This window comes from Nerophis lumbriciformis, linkage group LG01, assembly GCF_033978685.3.
Source record: "Nerophis lumbriciformis linkage group LG01, RoL_Nlum_v2.1, whole genome shotgun sequence".
NCBI classification, from domain to species: domain Eukaryota; kingdom Metazoa; phylum Chordata; class Actinopteri; order Syngnathiformes; family Syngnathidae; genus Nerophis; species Nerophis lumbriciformis.
The window spans coordinates 31,025,001-31,045,720 of record NC_084548.2 but is presented as its reverse complement, the minus strand read 5'-3'; the positions used below and the strand labels follow the sequence as shown (position 1 = coordinate 31,045,720).

At 39.8% G+C, this 20,720-nt stretch overlaps 1 protein-coding gene across 3 annotated transcripts; it reads right to left on the bottom strand.

Moving 5' to 3' along the window:
- Positions 1–604: 604 nt before the first annotated feature.
- Positions 605–14,677, bottom strand: LOC133618793 (uncharacterized). 3 transcript variants are annotated; one of them, XM_061979525.1, is made up of 7 exons: positions 14,623–14,677; positions 13,347–13,790; positions 13,189–13,276; positions 13,027–13,111; positions 12,025–12,187; positions 1,068–1,209; positions 605–911 (listed from the first exon to the last, which is right to left on the bottom strand). In XM_061979525.1, the coding sequence occupies exons 2-7, from the start codon at positions 13,694–13,696 to the stop codon at positions 822–824; spliced, it is 918 nt and encodes a 305-aa protein (XP_061835509.1). In that variant the 5' UTR covers positions 13,697–13,790; positions 14,623–14,677; the 3' UTR covers positions 605–821. The 3 variants fall into 3 exon arrangements, with proteins under 3 accessions (XP_061835509.1, XP_061835491.1, XP_061835500.1); XM_061979507.1 differs by lacking the exon at positions 14,623–14,677 and adding an exon at positions 14,028–14,304; XM_061979516.1 differs by lacking the exon at positions 14,623–14,677 and having other exon boundaries at positions 13,347–14,304.
- Between the last annotated feature and the right edge of the window lie 6,043 nt (positions 14,678–20,720).

Genomic DNA, 20,720 nt, shown 5'->3' with positions numbered 1-20,720 from the left:
CACCCAGAACTTTCAGATTTCAAACAAATGGAAAAATGATTGATGATGAGTGCTTTGTGTATAAAAACCTTGTACATGTCCTTGCCCCCATTTTAATGACCATGGCCTACTTTGACAACCAGCGTGTACATGCAGCATGGCCCATTGGTGGAAATCCCAGGTGTTACCTCAGCATAGAAACTTTGTGTGTAAAGCAGGAGCAGTGGGCCTGTGTAGCGCAGCAGTGTATGTACTGTCAAAAATAAAAGACAAACAAGCAGGTGGCCAGAAAATATTTGTGTAGATTAATACAAGCCGAAATATTTTGTATTTTTATTGTTTTTAAAGTTATACAGTAGTTTGTTTATTTTTCAACAGTTGAATCTCAAGAATCAAATGCCAAATAAAACATGTGGGTGAAGAAATCTAGACACTGTAAAATAAATTCAATAACCTTGGGTGCAGTTATTTTTTTCAAAGTTGAATTCTACCATGACCACATCCACTATGTGCTAGCGGTGCTGTAACTATTACATAAACCATTTAAAAACTATTTATTATTTGTGGGTATCTGTTGTATGTACAGTAAGATGATACAGCGACATGTTGTAAGAAAGAACAAATAAAGCCACTTTTCAGGAAAATGTTACTGCTCTCTACATATGGACTGAACAGCATGTGTTTTACAGTAACAGGAAATAGCAATCCAACTGGAAGGAAAGCTTGCTAAGCCAATACTTAAATATGGATTGAAAATTCACAGACATAACATCTTGAACTCCAGGAAACAAATATTTAACGTGTTAATTGTTTGACTAATATCACAATATTTGGAAGAAAAGTCATTTTTTGATAAGGGGGACACTCACTGTATGATCCATCTGTTGTTCTACGCTTTCACCAAACGTTTTAATATTAAACATCTGAAAACCCTGTAGAGTATTAGAAAATAGCAGTTAGCAGTATAACTACACACTTTGTTGTACGAAGCTGTAAGGACTTGACCAAATAAAGATATAGACAAGTTTCAAGATGAGAGAATAGCCTAATCATCATCATTCTTCGGTCAAATGATCAATGCGACTAACCGATGTCAAGTTGTCTCCATACAAGGCTTTGATGTATTTCAGGAAGGTACAGGTGCTCTGCAGTGTGTTGACCGTGTCAGTGTCAGCTGTACAGGACGGCACCAAAGTGTTCAATTCGTTACACAACGAACGGATCTTCTTCCTGCATGGCAGCACAGACGAAGCAGATGATTCTTAGCTAAGAAGTCTCTTACTCGTATTCCTAAATAGTAAACAATGTTAACAGAGGACTAAATGAAGTTAGCCGAAATGCCCACCAGCAGAAACACAATATTCATAATGATATGATGTATGCCTAATGTCTATGGTGAACAAATAGAAAATACTAACAATTGTCAGTTTAATGACAGAAAGATAGAAGCAGACAATTCATTGTTTTCAGACAATGAGAAAAAGCTGGAGTGAACTCCACTGGACAGATGAGTGTAACTCCAAAGTCTTATGCATGAAGTGTTGCATATTTTTCTCTAATTAGTAGAATTTTCAAAGTGGGGCACTACACAAAAATACTTCTTTTCTGGGGCCTATTTTGTGTACTTTCTCTGTAGGAACTAAAAATACATTCATTTTGACTTCAACATAACAGAAGATAGCTTTGCAGGTTTTTAAGGGGAAGTGCACTTTTTTTTGGAATGTTGCCTATCATTGACAATCGTTATGAAAGACATGACGGATGGATATTTTTTTTTGCATTCTAAAAAATAAATGTGATCAAAAGTTCGCTTACAATGGAGCCTATGGAAGCCACTGTGTTCTGTCTATAAAGCCCTTAAGAAAACATTCAAATACCTCTATTGAGGTTTTTTACATATTATGTACCGGTAAGTATATTGTTCGAAATAAACTCAAACCATAAACCAAAAACCATGTTTTATAGTAATGGGCATATTTATAATAACATTTAATATTTACGTAGTTTGATCATACATTAATTTAAAAAACGCATCACAATGTCAGATTATTTTTTTCTTCATTACTGTTTATTACTCACTGCAGACTGCATGAGAGCCAAAAAACAAAATAAAACATCACTTACTGTGCAAGGTCTGCTGTCATTAGGATGTCGACTGCTGGGATGTTTATATATTCCTATTTAGGTAAAGAATGTCTCATAATCCTCACGAAGAAACGGGGGAGGCGTCTTTTCGGGTCGTTCTAGCCATATTTCCGAGTCCTAAATGGCTGTCAAAGTGTACCAACTTGTCAGAATACCTACTCAGACTTCTTCTGTCCAGGTGAGCTAATTTGTGATCTACAATAAACTTACAGGGAGCAAGGAAACGAGGAAGCAGCATACCACTTGATGATGTAAACATAGGGACACACGGTAGTCTGCGTTAGCGTTTATAATAACAATATCACTAATACTTGGTTAATATTCAAGTCACAAAATGTAAATGGAGTATTGTCTGCGCTTTTTGAATGGTTATTGATTGCATTTTATGGACGAAATAGAGGACTTCTCATTGGTTGCGCTGTAAGCAGACTTTTATTTACGTTTATTTAACATTTAGAATGCATTAAAAAAAATACATCCGTTGTCATCACCCATAATGACAAAAAAGTGCAGTTCCCTTTTAAGAACATTGTTTTCAATACTTTTGCACAACTGTGAAGTCTTCTGCCCAAAAAGTGTGTGCAAACTATAAAATTCAGTGGTGGGCCGTACGTTTCCCACCTAGGCCTTCAGTGATGTCCGACTTCAATGATTACCTCTTAAAATACCATCATGTATACTATACAGGAACACATTCACGCCCTACTGGGCATTGTACAACAACAACAGTGTACAAAACGGGATATTTTCTGGCGCATTTAAAAATAAATTAAAACGCATCAGCAATTAAAACATATCGTATGTGGTACTGTCAAATTTAAAATAGCAAAAAACATATTAAAAGTGAAAAAATAAAATATTTGAACTCACAATTTGTAGAACCTATTCGACGCTGTATAAGCCAGTGGTACCCCTCGTCGTCGGCTTATTTGAGTGGAAATGGCGAGCGTTTCATCGCCAGAACAGCTGGGGTTGGCCGACATCGTCACACAAGATGTAGTTTCTCTTTAAATGTCAACCTTTTGTTCTCCTTCTCCGCTATCCTTGCATGGCTACAGCGCAACGCTTCCTGCTAAATTGAATCTTGTGAATGGATACTCAATGACAAGTAGAGATCTCCGATAATATCGGACTGCCGATATTATCGGCCGATAAATGCTTTAAAATGTAATATCGGAAATTATCGGTATCGGTTTCAAAAAGTAAAAAATATGACTTTTTAAAACGCCGCTGTACGGAGTGGTACACGGACGTAGGGAGAAGTACAGAGCGCCAATAAACCTTAAAGGCACTTCCTTTGCGTGCCGGCCCAGTCACATAGTATCTACGGCTTTTCGCACACACAAGTGAATGCAACCCTGCCCCTCCCAACCCCGCCCACCTCAACCTCCTCATGCTCTTTCAGGGAGAGCATGTCCCACATTACAAGCTGCTGTTTTGAGGCATGTTAAAAAAAATTATGCACTTTGTGACTTCAATAATAAATATGGCAGTGCCATGTTGGCATTTTTTCCATAACTTGAGTTGATTTATTTTGGAAAACTTTGTTACATTGTTTAATGCATCCAGCGGGGCATCACAACAAAATTAGGCATAATAATGTGTTAATTCCACGACTGTATATATCGGTATCGGTTGATATCGGAATCGGTAATTAAGAGTTGGACAATATCGGATATCGGCAAAAAAGCCATTATCGGACATCTCTAATGACAATTGAGTATCTAATCACATTCTCGTTAACATCAGGCTACATAGATAGGCTACTGACAACAACTTGTGATCTGATTGGCTATTGCAACTGTCTCTCAACTCTATGTGTTGTCAAATTCATCCGCTAACGGTCCTGATGAGTATCCAATCACAGGACGCGTAAATGTCACGTCAACGTGAGGCCATCTAGAAGGCCTTACTGAAACAACTCGTGATCTGATTGGCTATTGCAACTGTCTATCACCTGTATGTCCCCGTCCACTTACAGTGCACGGGCGCCTGCATTGTTTATTCTGAAGGCAGATTTGGTACAGCATGGCAACATAAGCTAGCTGAATTCTGATTGGATAAAAACTCTATAAACTAAAAACAACAGCGCTGGAAGGAGCATAATATGACACGAAGAGAATATGAATACTTTTCGATATTTAGGGAAGGTAAATAAAAACAATATTTTATCTTTAATTATGATCATGATTCCTGGTTATGTTAGGCCAGCAAAGAAGGACTTGCTGGCCCTGACGGCACACCACTGATAAAATGACATCTACTATTAGTGGGTGCGGGTGATCTTCTAAGACTGTCTATAATTGATAACAAGTGCAAAAGTGGCGCAGCCCGGCCTATTAAAATTTGGATTTTGCATGTGGAGACACTCATTTCCCTCCACATTTATGACACCAAGTATGGTGTTCTGTTGTGTTGTTGAACAAACAGCACACACCGATAATCAGTACCACCCAGAGGTAGGAAAAAGGATCGATGCATCACAATTAGGATGTGGGCAAATCATGAATCGATGGACAAATGGCTAAACATCGATTATTTACATGTGTTAAATAAAATTAATACAATAATGCTAATGTTCTACTAATACCTTCTATAATGTTAGCGCTAATACCTGTTAAGTTAAAATGAATGGCTTCTCATTCAGATGAGCATGAGGAGACATATTCTGACTGGTTTGGAGGCGGTCAGTAATGACTCCAGTTCACGCAAGCCGCTAGCTTTCACCGCGGCAGGGAAGAGTACCACTCGGCCAGGAATGACTATTATCAACGAGCAGTGACTAAGTTTGTGGTCAGAAGCTTGCAACAATTTGCCACACAGATGCACCTTTTTTCGGCAGGTGAATGTTCAATTGTAGTTGCATGTTTTTCCTTCAACATTTTCACTCATATTATACAGGTGGAGAACATATAGAATTAAAATATCATGTAAAAGTTCATTTATGTCAACAATTCAACTTCAAATGTGAAACAAATGAGTTATATAAACTCATTACATGCACAACGAGAGATGTCAGGCCTATTTATTAGAATTTTGTTGATCATGGCTTGCAGTTTTTGAAAACCACACATTTTCTGAGATTTTCAATTCAAGGTTTTTATAAACTGTAAACCATAATCATCCAAATTGTAATATCTTGTGTTGCATATTATGAGCCTATGCCATTATATTATTTTCCATCCATCCATCCATTTTCTACCGCTTATTCCCTTCGGGGTCGCGGGGGTCGCTGGAGCCTATCCCAGCTACAATCGGGCGGAAGGCGGGGTACACCCGTGACAAGTCGCCACCTCATCGCAGGGCCAACACAGATAGACAGACAACATTCACACTCACATTCACACACTAGGGCCCATTTAGTGTTGCCAATCAACCTATCCCCAGGTGCATGTCTTTGGAGGTGGGAGGAAGCCGGAGTACCCGGAGGGAACCCACGCAGTCACGGGGAGAACATGCACACTCCACACAGAAAGATCCCGAGGCCGGGATTGAACTCACGACTACTCAGGACCTTCGTATTGTGAGGCAGACGCACTAACCCCTCTTGTGCTGCCATTATATTATATTATATTATATTATTTTCATCCTGTAAATCTAAACAAACCTTTGCACGGTATATTGCACAGTATATTTTATAGGCAGATGACAAATGTTCTTAAAATGTTACGAAATGTTACATTCTTGTGTAATTTCCACATATGTTTTATTTTGTTAAATTCTACAGAATATTTTTTTTATCTATTTTGAAGAGTTTTCTATGCTATGTGCCTTTTAAGACTTCACTGGTAGCTTTGTAAGATCATGTGAGCTCAAAACTAAACACAATTGATGTTAATCCACTTTTTTGTTATCTTTTCATCCAAATAATCTATAACTTGACTAAAATACAACGATACAAGATCAAACTTCACACAAGTAAACACGAAGCAAGTCCATATAATTCCATGCAGGACTTGTTTTTGTTTTTTAGCTGATGCTCGGCAGATATCAGTATTGGATCGGGACACCTCTAATGATGCCAAATTTGGTTCCCGGGTCCCCCAATTGGGGCACACCAGATTCAGAGTCTCCAATTAGACTAACATGCATGTTTTTGGATTGGTGAGAACATGCAAACTCCACCCAATCAGGTCCAAACCTTGCTAAGCAAACTGTCACCATGATGCCAGAACAAAAAGATTCATCTTTGAGAGTTTAAACAAACTACAGTAGTAGTCAAACATCAAAGAAGGAATTATTTAGAAAGTAGGTTATTGTTTGGCATAGGACTGGGCGATATATCGAATATACTCGATACATCGCGGGTTTGTCTCTGTGCGATATAGAAAATGACTATACCGTGATATTCGAGTATATGTTCTCACACAGTTGCTTTTAGCTGCGGGCATTACACTGCATGCGTTTCCCACTCTTTCTTGTCTCTCCTCCTCACAGAGACATAAACAAGCGCACATTCTTATATACGTCACGCGTGCAACGTCACACGCCCTCCCCGAGCAGAGAAGTAGCTACATGGGTAACATTAGCTCTGATGCTAACGGTGCGTTGCGAGTGGCAATACGAAAGAGAGAGAGAGAGAAGGTGCGAATCTGGTAACAAATGGAGGAAGAATTAATTCCCAAGAAAAACAGCACGGTGTCCATCGTCTGACGGGGGTTTGGCTTCAAGCGGGAATATGTTGAACAATTATGCGGCAAAAGCGTTGCTACAAAAAGTAGCAGCACTGCTAATTTGTAGCATCATTTGAAAGTCACCCGCTAGAGAATGAAGAGTGCTTGAAACTGCATGTCAACATCTCCGTTCGGTGCCACACCAACAAAATGCCGAAGCAACAATTTCCACATCAACATCGTATGAAAAAAAGCCAACAACAGAAGGAGATAACGTCCGCAGGAACCTACCACATAGTGAAGGACATACACTATTTGATTTCCTATTATGCAGCTCATTTTTATTTGACAGTTATTGAAATATCTTGTGTGACATCATGCACAAAAGTGTACTTTATTTGTTTTAAACTATTGTAGTGGCGTTCTGTACAAAAAGTGCACTTTAATTTAGTGTTGTTTTGATATGTCATCTTAGTGACATCATGCACAAAAGTGCACTAATAGCTTGTTTTACAAACCCCGTTTCCATATGAGTTGGAAATTGTGTTAGATGTAAATATAAACGGAATACAATGATTTGCAAATCCTTTTCAACCCATATTCAGTTGAATATGCTACAAAGACAACATATTTGATGTTCAAACTGATAAAAAAAAAAATTATTTGCAAATAATCATTAACTTTAGAATTTGATGCCAGCAACACGTGACAAAGAAGTTGGGAAAAGTGGCAATAAATACTGATAAAGTTGAGGAATGCTCATCAAACACTTATTTGGAACATCCCACAGGTGTGCAGGCTAATTGGGAACAGGTGGGTGCCATGATTGGGTATAAAAACAGCTTCCCAAAAAATGCTCAGTCTTTCACAAGAAAAGATGGGGCGAGGTACACCCCTTTGTCCACAACTGCGTGAGCAAATAGTCAAACAGTTTAAGAACAACGTTTCTCAAAGTGCAATTGCAAGAAATTTAGGGATTTCAACATCTACGGTCCATAATATCATCAAAAGGTTCAGAGAATCTGGAGAAATCACTCCACGTAAGCGGCATGGCCGGAAACCAACATTGAATGACCATGACCTTTGATCCCTCAGACTGCACAGTATCAAAAACCGACATCAATCTCTAAAGGATATCACCACATGGGCTCAGGAACACTTCAGAGAACCACGGTCACTAAATACAGTTTGTCGCTACATCTGTAAGTGCAAGTTAAAGCTCTACTATGCAAAGCGAAAGCCATTTATCAATAACATCCAGAAACGCCGCCGGCTTCTCTGGGCCCGAGATCATCTAAGATGGACTCATGAAAAGTGGAAAAGTGTTCTGTGGTCTGACGAGTCCACATTTCAAATTGTTTTGGGAGATATTCGACATCGTGTCATCCGGACCAAAGGGGAAGCGAACCATCCAGACTGTTATCGACGCAAAGTTCAAAAGCCAGCATCTGTGATGGTATGGGGGTGCATCAGTGCCCAAGACATGGGTAACTTACACATCTGTGAAGGCGCCATTGATGCTGAAAAGTACATACAGGTTTTGGAACAACATATGCTGCCATCTAAGCGCCTTCTTTTTCATGGACGCCCCTGCTTATTTCAGCAAGACAATGCCAAGCCACATTCAGCACGTGTTACAACAGCGTGGCTTCGTAAAAAACGAGTGCAGGTACCTTTCTGGCCCGCCTGCAGTCCAGACCTGTCTCCCATCGAAAATGTGCATTATGAAGGGTAAAATACGACAGCCGAGACCCCAGACTGTTGAACGACTGAAGCTCTACATAAAACAAGAATGGGAAAGAATTCCACTTTCAAAGCTTCAACAATTAGTTTCCTCAGTTCCCAATCGTTTATTGAGTGTAGTTAAAACAGCGTTTCTCAAAGTGTGGGGCGCGCCCCACTGGTGGGGAATAGAGACATGAGAGGTGGGGCGCGAGGAACGGGAGGGAATATCACTTTATTTATTTATTTATTTTTTTTTTTTTAGATTTTTTTTTTTTACTATGCTTTCATTTTCTATACACACTGTAAATCACTTTGTGATTCTGTCTGTGAAATCTGCTTTATAAATAAATGTAAATTACTTATTTTTCCTGTAGTCTCTACATTTCTAGGTAGGAGCAAAAGTTTGACAGACATAGCAACAGTAACTAATGGGGGCGGGGCTAAGCGGAACAAACTTGACGAGACAAGCGCAGCAAAATGAAAAGCTGTCCCACTGTCAAACGACACAGTTGCAAGACGTATATGCGACATTGCAAGTGATCTTGAGGAACAACTTGGAGACAAATGAAGATAAAGTCGTTTTGCTCTACAAGTGGACGAAGCTACTGACAGCAATAAAGACTGCCTGTTCATCGCATACGTCCGCTTTGTGAATGGCGAGTCACTGTGCGAAGATTTGCTGTTTTGCAAATACATCAAAAATAGAGCCTCTGCTGATGAGCTGTTCAAGATTATGGACAGTTTCCTCAAAGAACACGACCTTAAATGGGAAAACTGTGTGGGCTTTTGCTCTGATGGCGCAATGACCATGGCAGGGTCAAGAAACAAGCTGCAGGCTCTAATAAAGAGGGTTGCGCCAAATGCGCATTGGACACACTGTGTCATTCACTGGGAAGCACTCCCGTCAAGGCAGCTCAGCCCCGAACTCAATGAGGTTTTAACAGATGTGAGCGCGGTAAATTTGATCAAAACACGACCACTGAAAGCGCGACTATTCTCTGCACTGTGTGAGGAAATGGGAGCTGATCATACAGCCGTGCTGTTTCACCATACTTGCCAACCTTGAGACCTCCGATTTCGGGAGGTGGGGGTGGGGGGCGCGGTTGGGGGTGGGGGCGTGGTTAAGAGGGGAGGAGTATATTTACAGCTAGAATTCACCAAGTCAAGTATTTCACACACACACACACACACATATATATATATATATATATATATATATATATATATATATATATATATATATATATATATATATATATATATATATATATATATATATATATATATATATATATATATATATATATATAAAAGAAATACTTGACTTTCAGTGAATTCTAGCTATATATATATATATATATATATATATATATATATATATATATATATATATATATAAATAAGAGAAATACTTGAATTTCAGTGTTCATTTATTTACACATATACACACACATAACACTCATCTACTCATTGTTGAGTTAAGGGTTGAATTGTCCATCCTTGTTCTATTCTCTGTCATTATTTTTCTAACCATGCTGAACACCCTCTCTGATGATGAATTCTGCTTCGTCTCCTTGTTGTGTGCGCAGTTGTGCACTGCACTCTCTAAAAGCCCTAGATGTTAATGTCACATATGCATGTACATTAGATGGCAGTATTGCCCTGTTTAAGAGTGTCACAACATTGCTGTTTACGGCAGACGAACTGCTTTACGGTAGACGAAAACGTGACTGCTGTTGTTGTGTGTTGTTGCCATGCTGGGAGGACGTTAATAAAACTGCCTAACAATAAACCCACATAAGAAACCAAGAACTCGCCCTCGATCATTCTACAGTTATAACGTCATTGGGCAGGCACGCTGTTTATATTGTGGGAAAGTGGACGTGAAAACATGCTGTCGACACGTCACTCAGATACGCCTGAATTTCGGGAGATTTTCGGGAGAAAATATGTCCCGGGAGGTTTTCGGGAAAATCCGGGAGGGTTGGCAAGTATGTGTTTCACAGTGAAGCAAGGTGGCTCTCCCGGGGCACAGTGCTGTCACTTGCCCTGTCTTCCCAAATGCATAGCTCCTCTTTTTTTTTTGCAAAGATTGCAAAGTGGCACTTTTATTTTATTTATTTTGAACTTGATGCAAGTTATATGATTTATTATTGAACTTGATGCAAGTTATAACACTTTTATTTGATTTATTATTGAACTTGATGCAAGTTATAACACTTTTTTTGATTTATTATTGAACTTGATGCAAGTTATAACACTTTTTTTGATTTATTATTGAACTTGATGCAAGTTATAACACTTTTGTTTTATTTATTATTGAACTTGATGCAAGTTATTTTATTTATTATTGAACTTGATGCAAGTTATACCAGGCAGCACGGTGGAAGAGGGGTTAGTGCATCTGCCTCACAATACGAAGGTCCTGAGTAGTCTTGGGTTCAATCCCGGGCTCGGGATCTTTCTGCGTGGAGTTTGTATGTTCTCCCCGTGACTGCGTGGGTTCCCTCCGGGTACTCCGGCTTCCTCCCACCTCCAAAGACATGCACCTGGGGATAGGTTGATTGGCAACACTAAATTGGCCCTAGTGTGTGGATGTGAGTGTGAATGTTGTCTGTCTATCTGTGTTGGCCCTGCGATGAGGTGGCGACTTGTCCAGGGTGTACCCCGCCTTCCGCCCGATTGTAGCTGAGATAGGCTCCAGCGCCCCCCGCGACCACAAAGGGAATAAGCGGTAGAAAATGGATGGATGGGCAAGTTATACCACAGCTGCACAGTTATTTTATTTATTATTGAACTTGATGTTATTTTATGTAATTGAGTTTGAATGTATACAACTTGATGTTACTTGATGTTCAATAAATTTGAAAATGTTAAGCTTGGCCTTAGCGTTCTGTTGGGGCGATGGGGGCAGGTGGGGCTTGAAAACTCGCCCTTGTCCAAAGTGGGGGATGACAAAAAAAGTTTGAGAACCACTGAGTTAAAAGAAAAGGTGATGTAACACAGTGGTGAACATGCCCTTTCCCAACTACTTTGGCACGTGTTACAGCCATAAAATTCTAAGTTAATTATTATTTGCAAAAAAATAAATAAAGTTTATGAGTTTGAACATCAAATATCTTGTCTTTGTAGTGCATTCAATTGAATATGGGTTAAAAAGGATTTGCGAATCATTGTATTCCGTTTATATTTACATCTAACACAATTTCCCAACTCATATGGAAACGGGGTTTGTAAAATGTCTCTGACAATCTTGCACTTTCTGTTTTGAAATGACATGAATGTTTGTGAGACTGCATAATAACTGCTTAATAAATACAGTTTTGCTAAATTGACTTAGTTGGGATTTCCCTCTCTGCATGAACGTTTAAAATGAGCATATGAACAAGGATGTTTTAATGTAGACACATAGAATCATCATACTGCTGAGATTATATGCATCAAGTGTTCATTCAAGGCTAAGGCAAAATATCGCGATATATATCGTGTATCGTGACATGGCCCAAAAATATCGAGATATTAATAAAAGGCCATATCTCCCCAGCCCTAGTTTGGCACTAACCTGCGCAGCCTTTCTTTGCTATTGTGTCGTTCTCTTCTTTCTAGTCGCCCGCCTGGTGACTGAACACACCGTCTGGCAGCTGTTTTCCTTGTAGTTCTTCCTGACACGGTAGCTTCTTGAGAATGACGGCCATACGTCCCGCAGGCAGCACATGCTAGGTCCTCTGTGATGAAGCATACAAATGAAAATGTCATCAACTATTGAGATGAAAATGAACTGAAAAACCTTCTCACCTTTGATTGATTGATTGAAACTTTTATTAGTAGATTGCACAGTGAAGTACATATTCCGTACAATTGACCACTAAATGGTAACACCCGAATACGTTTTTCAACTTGTTTAAGTCGGGGTCCACTTAAATTGATTCATAATACAGATATATACTATCGAATATATACTAACATCATAATACAGTCATCACACAAGATAATCATCAGAGTATATACATTGAATTATTTACATTATTTACAATCCGGGGTGTGGGATATGGAGGGGGGGGGGTTAGGTTTGGTTGGTATCAACACATCTGTCATCAACAATCAGCATCAACAATTGCATCATCGGAGAAATGGACATTGAAACAGTGTAGGTCTGACTTGGTAGGAAAAGTACAGCAAGTAGTGGACACAGAGAAAGATCAGAAAGTAAAAGAAAAAGTGTCTACATTTGATTATTTACATTTGGATTATTTACAATCCAAAGAAGTATTATGTGGAAAGGAGGGTGTTAGTTTAGGGTTGTAGTTGCCTGGAGGTGTTCTTTTAGTGCGGTTTTGAAGGAGGATAGAGATGCACTTTCTTTTACACCTGTTGGGAGTGCATTCCACATTGATGTGGCATAGAAGGAGAATGAGTTAAGACCTTTGTTAGATCGGAATCTGGGTTTAACGTGGTTAGTGGAGCTCCCCCTGGTGTTGTGGTTAAGGAAGTAGTTTGACATGTACTTCGGTATCAGGGAGGTGTAGCGGATTTTATAGACTAGGCTCAGTGCAAGTTGTTTTACCTGGCTTTTGGGAGCTGGCAGCGTGAGAATTTTTAACAGCTGACTCTGGGTAGCAATTTGATGAAAAACAAACAGGGCTTCTCACCTGCGTACAGATCATAAAAATAGATTTACAATTCAAAAACTCCTGCAAGTTGTTGTGCGAGCAAAAAAGTTGGGTACACTCTCTCCGTCATCCGAGGTCATCCACTGCCGCATCGGAGAAAACAAGACTTGCTCCTCAGGTGTTTGCTGCTCCAGTGTCACCGCGCTGCAACAAGCACATTCAATTAAAAAAATATGAATAATCTTTATTCATGGTCATAAATGTGGAGGCCTACTTGTTAGAAGCTACAGGGGTGTCATCACACAAGGCGTTAAACTTTTTCTCCAAGCAAACTCCAGCCGATGATCTGGGCGGCCTCAGGAAACATTTGCAGCTTGCAAAGTATTCCGTTGCCTTAGCGTTTCCCATCAAAACATACAACGTCGCCTCGCCATCGTTACCCGGCATCTTCTTTCCTGGCAACCATGTCTGACACCCAGGATCCACGCTGGTGATGAAGGATGCTGGAGTATATTCCTTCTCCTCTAATGTATTTCTGACACTTTGATGTGCGGACTGGACTTCTTCTTGGACAAGGTTGTGAAGTTGGACGTGGTCCTCCACAGTCAGGTGGTGCTCAGTCATCTCAGCCTCCTCCAGCTGATTTAAACTCCACTTAGCTTTTAAATCTCAACAGTCTTGATGGTTTTGTCAGAGGACTTCAAAATGACATCTTTCACTAATCTCGAGAAGACAAAGTTATTTAGAGCAGACATCATCTTAACAAATAAGTCAAATGACAGCAACATTGTAGAGGCTTTAAGCGATTGAGCATCATTATTATTAGGCTACATGTCGATTATAGTAAGTTAGTTAGCTAGCGTGCTAGCTTAGTTACCTTTAGCTCATTTAAAACGTTCCACATATTTAAAATACGCTTATACTAATAAATAATCGGCTTTTAGTCGGAACTTACCCCTCCAAACAGATGACCTACAAGCATTTTAACAGCGTTAATCTAATTTAGTGGACCAAAAAAAAAGAAAAAAAGAATGCTGAGGTGTTGTACGTCCAGTCTGTCATTTAGCTCCACTTTAAGTGACGTTGGCACTTAATACTGTACTAATTGTTATTGTTTTATGATGACTTATTTTTGGAAGGTATCCAAAGAACGACCACTGTTATGGCCAAAAACACACAATCAGCTTCGTTGTAAATCTGCCACTGATCAACTTTGCATATCCATATTTGTGACAAACACTAATTATAATACCTGCTATTAGTCTGATTCGATCGCTACTATAGTACTATTTTAAGACAACAAAAACAATTAAATCCGTTTTGATATACACTACAAACGATTGTTGGCTTGTTTATTTTATTTTTTTATAATGGAAAAAAATATAGTTTCCTTGTAAAACATCAAATTTGACAGATATTCACCAATAAGCTACTCTTAAAACACATGTTAGCGTTTATTTGATTAAAATTCAATTAAATAAAAATCATCTTTCACTGGATAAAACTACAGTATTAATTTTAGTTCGTTGTTTAGTTCACATTACCATTACCCGTCTCTGGAAGGCTTGGTGGTATGTTGTCACCCCCCTGTGGCAAACTACTGACAGTACATATGGTTGTATACTGCAATGATTATTGCTGACGTGTATCAACTATACATCATTTTTGTTATACTTCTGGTCAGAGATTTGAATACACTCATGATTTTAGACGATGAATGATAAATTTAAATCTTCATATGTTTTAAAATAAAAGAATTAGGTCAACATGGTGTTTTTTTACCTGAACTTGATGATCTACAACTTTTTCTTTGTACACAAAAGGCCTATTTCTCTAAAATATTACTCACAAATATGTCTAAATCTCTGTCAGTGAGCACTTGCTAGTGAGATAATCAGTACACCAAATAAAGTAAAATATTCCAAATAAAGATGCTGATTAAATAGCTTCAATATGGTACATGCTCAAAAATGTGCACTTTTACCTTACTTGCCAACCCTCCCGAATTTTCCGGGAGACTCCCGAAATTCAGTGCCTCTCCCCAAAATCTCCCGGGACAAATATTCTCCCGAAAATCTCCCGATTTTCAGCCGGAGCTGGAAGCCACGCCCCCTCCAGCTCCATGTGGACCTGAGTGAGGACAGCCTTTTTTCATGACGGGAGGACAACAGGGAACTAAATCATCCAGACTAGAGATAAATTGTATTATTATGTTTATTTTACCTAAAAATAAGGGAATAAGCGGTAGAAAATGGATGGATGGATGGATAATTAAAAAAAAAAAAAAAAAAAGAATAAATTTTTACTATATTTTGCTAAAAACATCAAAATTAATTGTGTTTTTATTTGTATTTTTTTGTGACTCCTTATTACATCCAGCCATAGAATTATACATTAAAATAAACATATTTGAAATAATTGATTTTAAATTATCATAATAATTCATTTAAAATGACCATAATTAATTATTAAAATAATTGCTTGTTTATCAACAACTTTAGCATTTTATTCATTACATTTTGAAACTCTCAGAAGCCAAGTTATGTTATATTCTTTAATATTTATTTATGCAAGTTTGAAGTATCAATTATCTAAACACAGTTTTGTTTGCATATTTTCAGGATGTAGATATATATATATATATATACATATGTATGTATTAGAGATGCGCGGATAGGCAAATATTTCATCCGCAACCGCATCAGAAAGTCGTCAATCCATCCGCCATCCACCCGATGTAACGTTTGAATAGAACTGCATCCGCCCGCCATCCGCCCGCACCCGCCCGTTATATCTAATATAGACGATGCAAGGCATTAGTGAGGCACCTGCCAACTACTCCGGTTTTCCCGTAATTCGTACGGTTTTCATCAACCTATTCCGGGTTACGGGTGCAGTGATAAAAAATACGGTTTTTCATTAATTAAAAAAAAAAGGGTGAAAACTACGCGAATTGCACCTTGTGCAGACAAGATTTTTCGATCGGACACGGAGGAATTAGCGATGTAAAAGACCACTTTGGGACAAAAAAACACAAGTCTAATGCCGTTGCTAGCGATACAAGTGGAAAACTTTCAACGTTTTTCGTCGCCCAAACAGATTCTTTGGATGTGATAAATGCCGAAGTTTTATTTACGGAGGCAATAATTGAGCATGGACTTCCAATCGCACTGGCTGATCACATGGGACAGTTAAATGTTTGTAATGCAACCTTTAAAAATCATTACGCGGTGATCGCGGTCCCAAAAATAAACTTTTCTTGCATGATAATGTCCAGAAAAATTCGCTTTATATTACTATAGAGTCCTTTTAACGAATGAGTTTGATGGTTTATCACAAACCTTAAATGAAAGAAGTCCTTTGTTCTCTTGCACCAATCACGTCAATCACGCGCACAAATTTAAATTATACAATAACATATGTATGTCATCTCTATTTAAACAAAAATAAATTAAATAAATAATAATAATAAATTACCTGCAACTTATTGGCCAAGGCAAATAGCTGAAGGGGGGAAATCAAACCCATCAGACTGCACTTTATCATCAATCTTGAATTATAATGAAAATATAGACGGTTGCGACAAACAAAGCAGGCTAAATATCCTTACATTGTCGCCAATCGGAGATGCGCTTCACTTGAAAGCGAGGCCAAATAATTATTCACACATAGTAGTATATCTCCAATAGAAAAAAAAACACAATAAACAACGCAATTGCCTTAATTCCTTTGCATTGTAGTGCGCCCAAACAACACGTAACCATCAAAATTATTTAGCTGACCGAACTCAATATAGGTTAGCAGGGGCGCCGCTAGGGCTTTTGGGCCCCATGAAAATAATCTTTACAGGGCCCCCAACACAGTGTCATTATTTTTTCTGTATTATAATTTCATCATCATTAAGGGCCTCTCTGGGCCCCCCTCCATCATGGGCCCCTAGAATCCGTCTCCTTTACCCCCCCTTTTCGGCGCCCCTGTAGGTCAGACATGGGCTTATTTGGTATAGCCTAGGTCAGTGGTTCTCAAATGGGGGTACACGTACCCCTGGGGGTACTTGAAGGTATGCCAAGGGGTACGTGAGATATTTTAAAAATATTCTAAAAATAGCAACAATTCAAAAATCCTTTATAAATATATTTATTGAATAATACTTCAACAAAATATGAATGTAAGTTCATAAACTGAACATCAAATCAAGTAGGCTATTCCATTCATTACAATGCAACAATGCATTATTCAGTGTTGACAGCTAGATTTTTTGTGGACATGTTCCATAAATATTGATGTTAAAGATTTCTTTTTTTGTGAAGAAATGTTTAGAATTAAGTTTATGAATCCAGATGGATCTCTATTACAATCCCCAAAGAGGGCACTTTAAGTTGATGATTACTTCTATGTGTAGAAATCTTTATTTATAATTGAATCACTTGTTTATTTTTCAACAAGTTTTTAGTTATTTTTAGTTATTTTTTTCCAAGAGCTTTGGGTTATGACCGAAAGGACAAGATCACGGGTACAAGCGGCCGAAATGAGTTTCCTCCGCCGGGTGGCAGGGCTCTCCCTTAGAGATAGGGTGAGAAGCTCTGTCATCCGCGGGGAGCTCAAAGTAAAGCCGCTGCTCCTCCACATGGGGAGGAGCCAGATGAGGTGGTTCGGGCATCTGGTCAGGATGCCACCCGATCGCCTCCCTCGGGAGGTGTTTAGGGCACGTCCGACCGGTAGGAGGCCACGGGGAAGACCCAGGACACGTTGGGAAGACTATGTCTCCCGGCTGGCCTGGGAACGCCTCAGGATCCCCCGGGAAGAGCTGGACAAAGTGGCTGGGGAGAGGGAAGTCTGGGCTTCCCTGCTTAGGCTGCTGCCCCCGCGACCCGACCTCGGATAAGCGGAAGAAGATGGATGGATGGATGGATGGATAGTTCAAGAAAGACCACAACAAATGAGCAATATTTAGCACTGTTATACAATTTAATAAATCAGAAACTGATGACATATTGCTGTATTTTACTTCTTTATCTCTTTTTTTCAACCAAAAATGCTTTGCTCTGATTAGGGGGTACTTGAATTAAAGACATTTTCACAGGGGGTACATCACTGAACAAAGGTTGAGAACCACTGGCCTAGGTAACGTAGACTAATTTGTTTAACATATCCAACCGTATGTAAATTACAATTTTTTTTTATTCGCACTATGTAGGAATAAAATGGCATCTACAGTGCCAGGATTCAGGCGAGAGCGCCTGGCCTCTAAAATGCGCCCTGCTGCGCTGAAGGAGCGCTCACTTGCAGCACTTGTTGCTGGGACGCATAAGATTCTCTTGGCAAGGTGTTGTAGTCGTGGGAATGATTGTCCTTGTGTCCCCCAAAAGGAAAGTAGATTTTCCTCTGCTGATCCTTCCAGATGGAAGTTTGTAGAGGAATAATTGTCTACTTCATCAAAGGGCACAGGTGTGTCCTCCTCCCATTCTGCGAAGTCAATTCTCTTCTTTTTTGGTGATGCGCCATCAGCTCCACCTAAAGGACCGATGAAATCTATTACAGCCTAATATTTTATATCTATAAAACAGACAATCCACATAACATAAACTTAATAGCCCAGGCAGGCAGGCAATGTATCAACTCACCTTGCTCTGTTGCTGATTGGGGCTCGGTGACAGGGTTTTCTTCTCCATCACGACTGACACAGACGCTTTCCTCTGGAAGAAGTTCTCGAACTTGCTTGATCACCTCTCGTCTGTCATCTTCTGCCAGCATTTTCAGCGACTTAAATTTCGGGTGGAGAAAAGTGGCGATTTTGTGAGTAGCAGTCGGATGCATCTTCTCATCAAGCAGAGCAGACGTGCGAGAGCGGAGAGTTTTCATGTAAGGTGGGTCTCCAAACTTGGGCTCACAGTGTTTTTTCAGCTTGAAAAACCAGAGCAGAACCATCTGAACGGTTGGGTGATGTTCTCCTTCAAGCTCGCTGATTGCTGACTTGAAAAGGGTGAGAAACTCGATCAAGTGTGCGAGTTGATCCTGGTGAATGCCATCGAGGCGATGTTGTTGGTCTTTGCTCCGTAGCAGCTCTCTGATGTCTTGGTATTGTTTCTGGATTGACTCCAACATCAGGACTTTACTGTTCCATCGCACATCACATTCTTGATTCACGGTGTGCTTTAGGCCGGCGACGGCACCGGTTCTTTTCAGAAATGCAACAAGCTCTTTGCAGTAATCGATCATGTCCAGAACATCTTCAATGCCCTCAGAGTCACCCTTTCTACTGAAGGTGTGTCTCAGCACTGTGTTCAGGATATGTGCGGAGCACGGAATCCAGTGGTAGGAGCGGAGTGCGGCTTTTATGTTAGGGCCCTGGTCACTGACAAAAACTACTTTAGATGGTTGTATTCTGTAGGACGTCAGTACACTGGTTATCTGCTCATGAAGGTTTTCGCTGGTTTTTTTCAGTGTTGGGTCAAACTCCACTGTTGCCAAAATACGATTTTCCAGCTTCCACTCCCTGATGTAGTGACACGTAAGGACTGTATATGCTCTCTTTTTAAATTCATCTGTCCACATATCGGTGGTTACAGAAATACCTCCGTTGTTGCTGATGGCTTTTTGGATGTCCTCCGAAAGTGTCTGCTTAGCAGTGGAAGCCTGCAGCTTTGCCCGGTCACACACAGTTTGCCGATGGGGCAGGATGGCACCAGCATCCACGGCACCGCACTTAGCGCCTATGTCAATCAGCGTCTGGGCCACTTGTTGAAACCCTTTACCCGAGACTATATCAAACGGGCGCATATCATTAGTGCACAGGTCCACACATGCATCTGTAAGCCTTGTTTTAACATCCTGTGGCACCCTTCTGGGATCACGGCGAACGAAACTGCTCATGCTGTTTGTGGAGATTCGGGGTTTTGCACAAATATGATGCACCATGTTCGATGTCCCGGTTTTATGACTGTCGTAGACGTACACAGCGTCGCAGCTCTTGCAACTCACGTAGCCAGCATTGCTGTCATCCTGATTTACAACCTCATAAAAACGAGTCCACGCTGAACTTTTCTGGCCTTTTTTTCCCCTGGTCTTTAGTATTCCCTTTTTTAGTTTGTCGCGCACCACGTTTACTGCCGGTGTTGCCATTTTTTTTTCTTCTTCTGATGTGGCGTGCTGCAGGTGCCTGCTGCAGGTGCCTGCTGATAAATAATTGCCTGTTTCAAAGAGTGCTGCTCGTTTTTCGTATGTGGCTAACAACATTTAACTATGTATATATATTTCCGAATTGGTTTAACTGCCACCCGCAAAAAAAAAAAAAAAAAAAAAAAAAAAAATCTCATTAATCCGCCCGACCCACCCGCGGCGCGGATAAAATCTTATTTATTTAAATTTCATCCGCCCGATCCGCGGATAATCCGCCGAATCCGCGGTTGTGTCCGCAAACCGCGCATCTCTAGTATGTATATATATATATATGTATATATATATATATATATATATATATATATATATATATATATATATATATATATATATATACCACGCCCCCAACAACGCCCCGCCCCACCCCCGACCACGCCCCCACCCCCCACCTCCCGAAATCGGAGGTCTCAAGGTTGGCAAGTATGACTTTTACTGTGTGAGGGTCGACAAATAATCTGATGAGCATTTG

What these genes read in the sequence shown, in the direction of transcription:
- LOC133618793 (XM_061979525.1), bottom strand. Translation starts at nt 13,696, where the DNA reads ATGACTGAGCACCACCTGACTGTGGAGGACCACGTCCAACTTCACAAC. An exon ending in CCTCGGATGACGGAGAGAGT is followed by an intron (nt 13,112 to 13,188) that starts GTACCCAACTTT and finishes ATCTGTACGCAG; the next exon opens with GTGAGAAGCCCTGTTTGTTT. An exon ending in AGCAAAGAAAGGCTGCGCAG is followed by an intron (nt 1,210 to 12,024) that starts GTTAGTGCCAAA and finishes GCTGCCATGCAG; the next exon opens with GAAGAAGATCCGTTCGTTGT.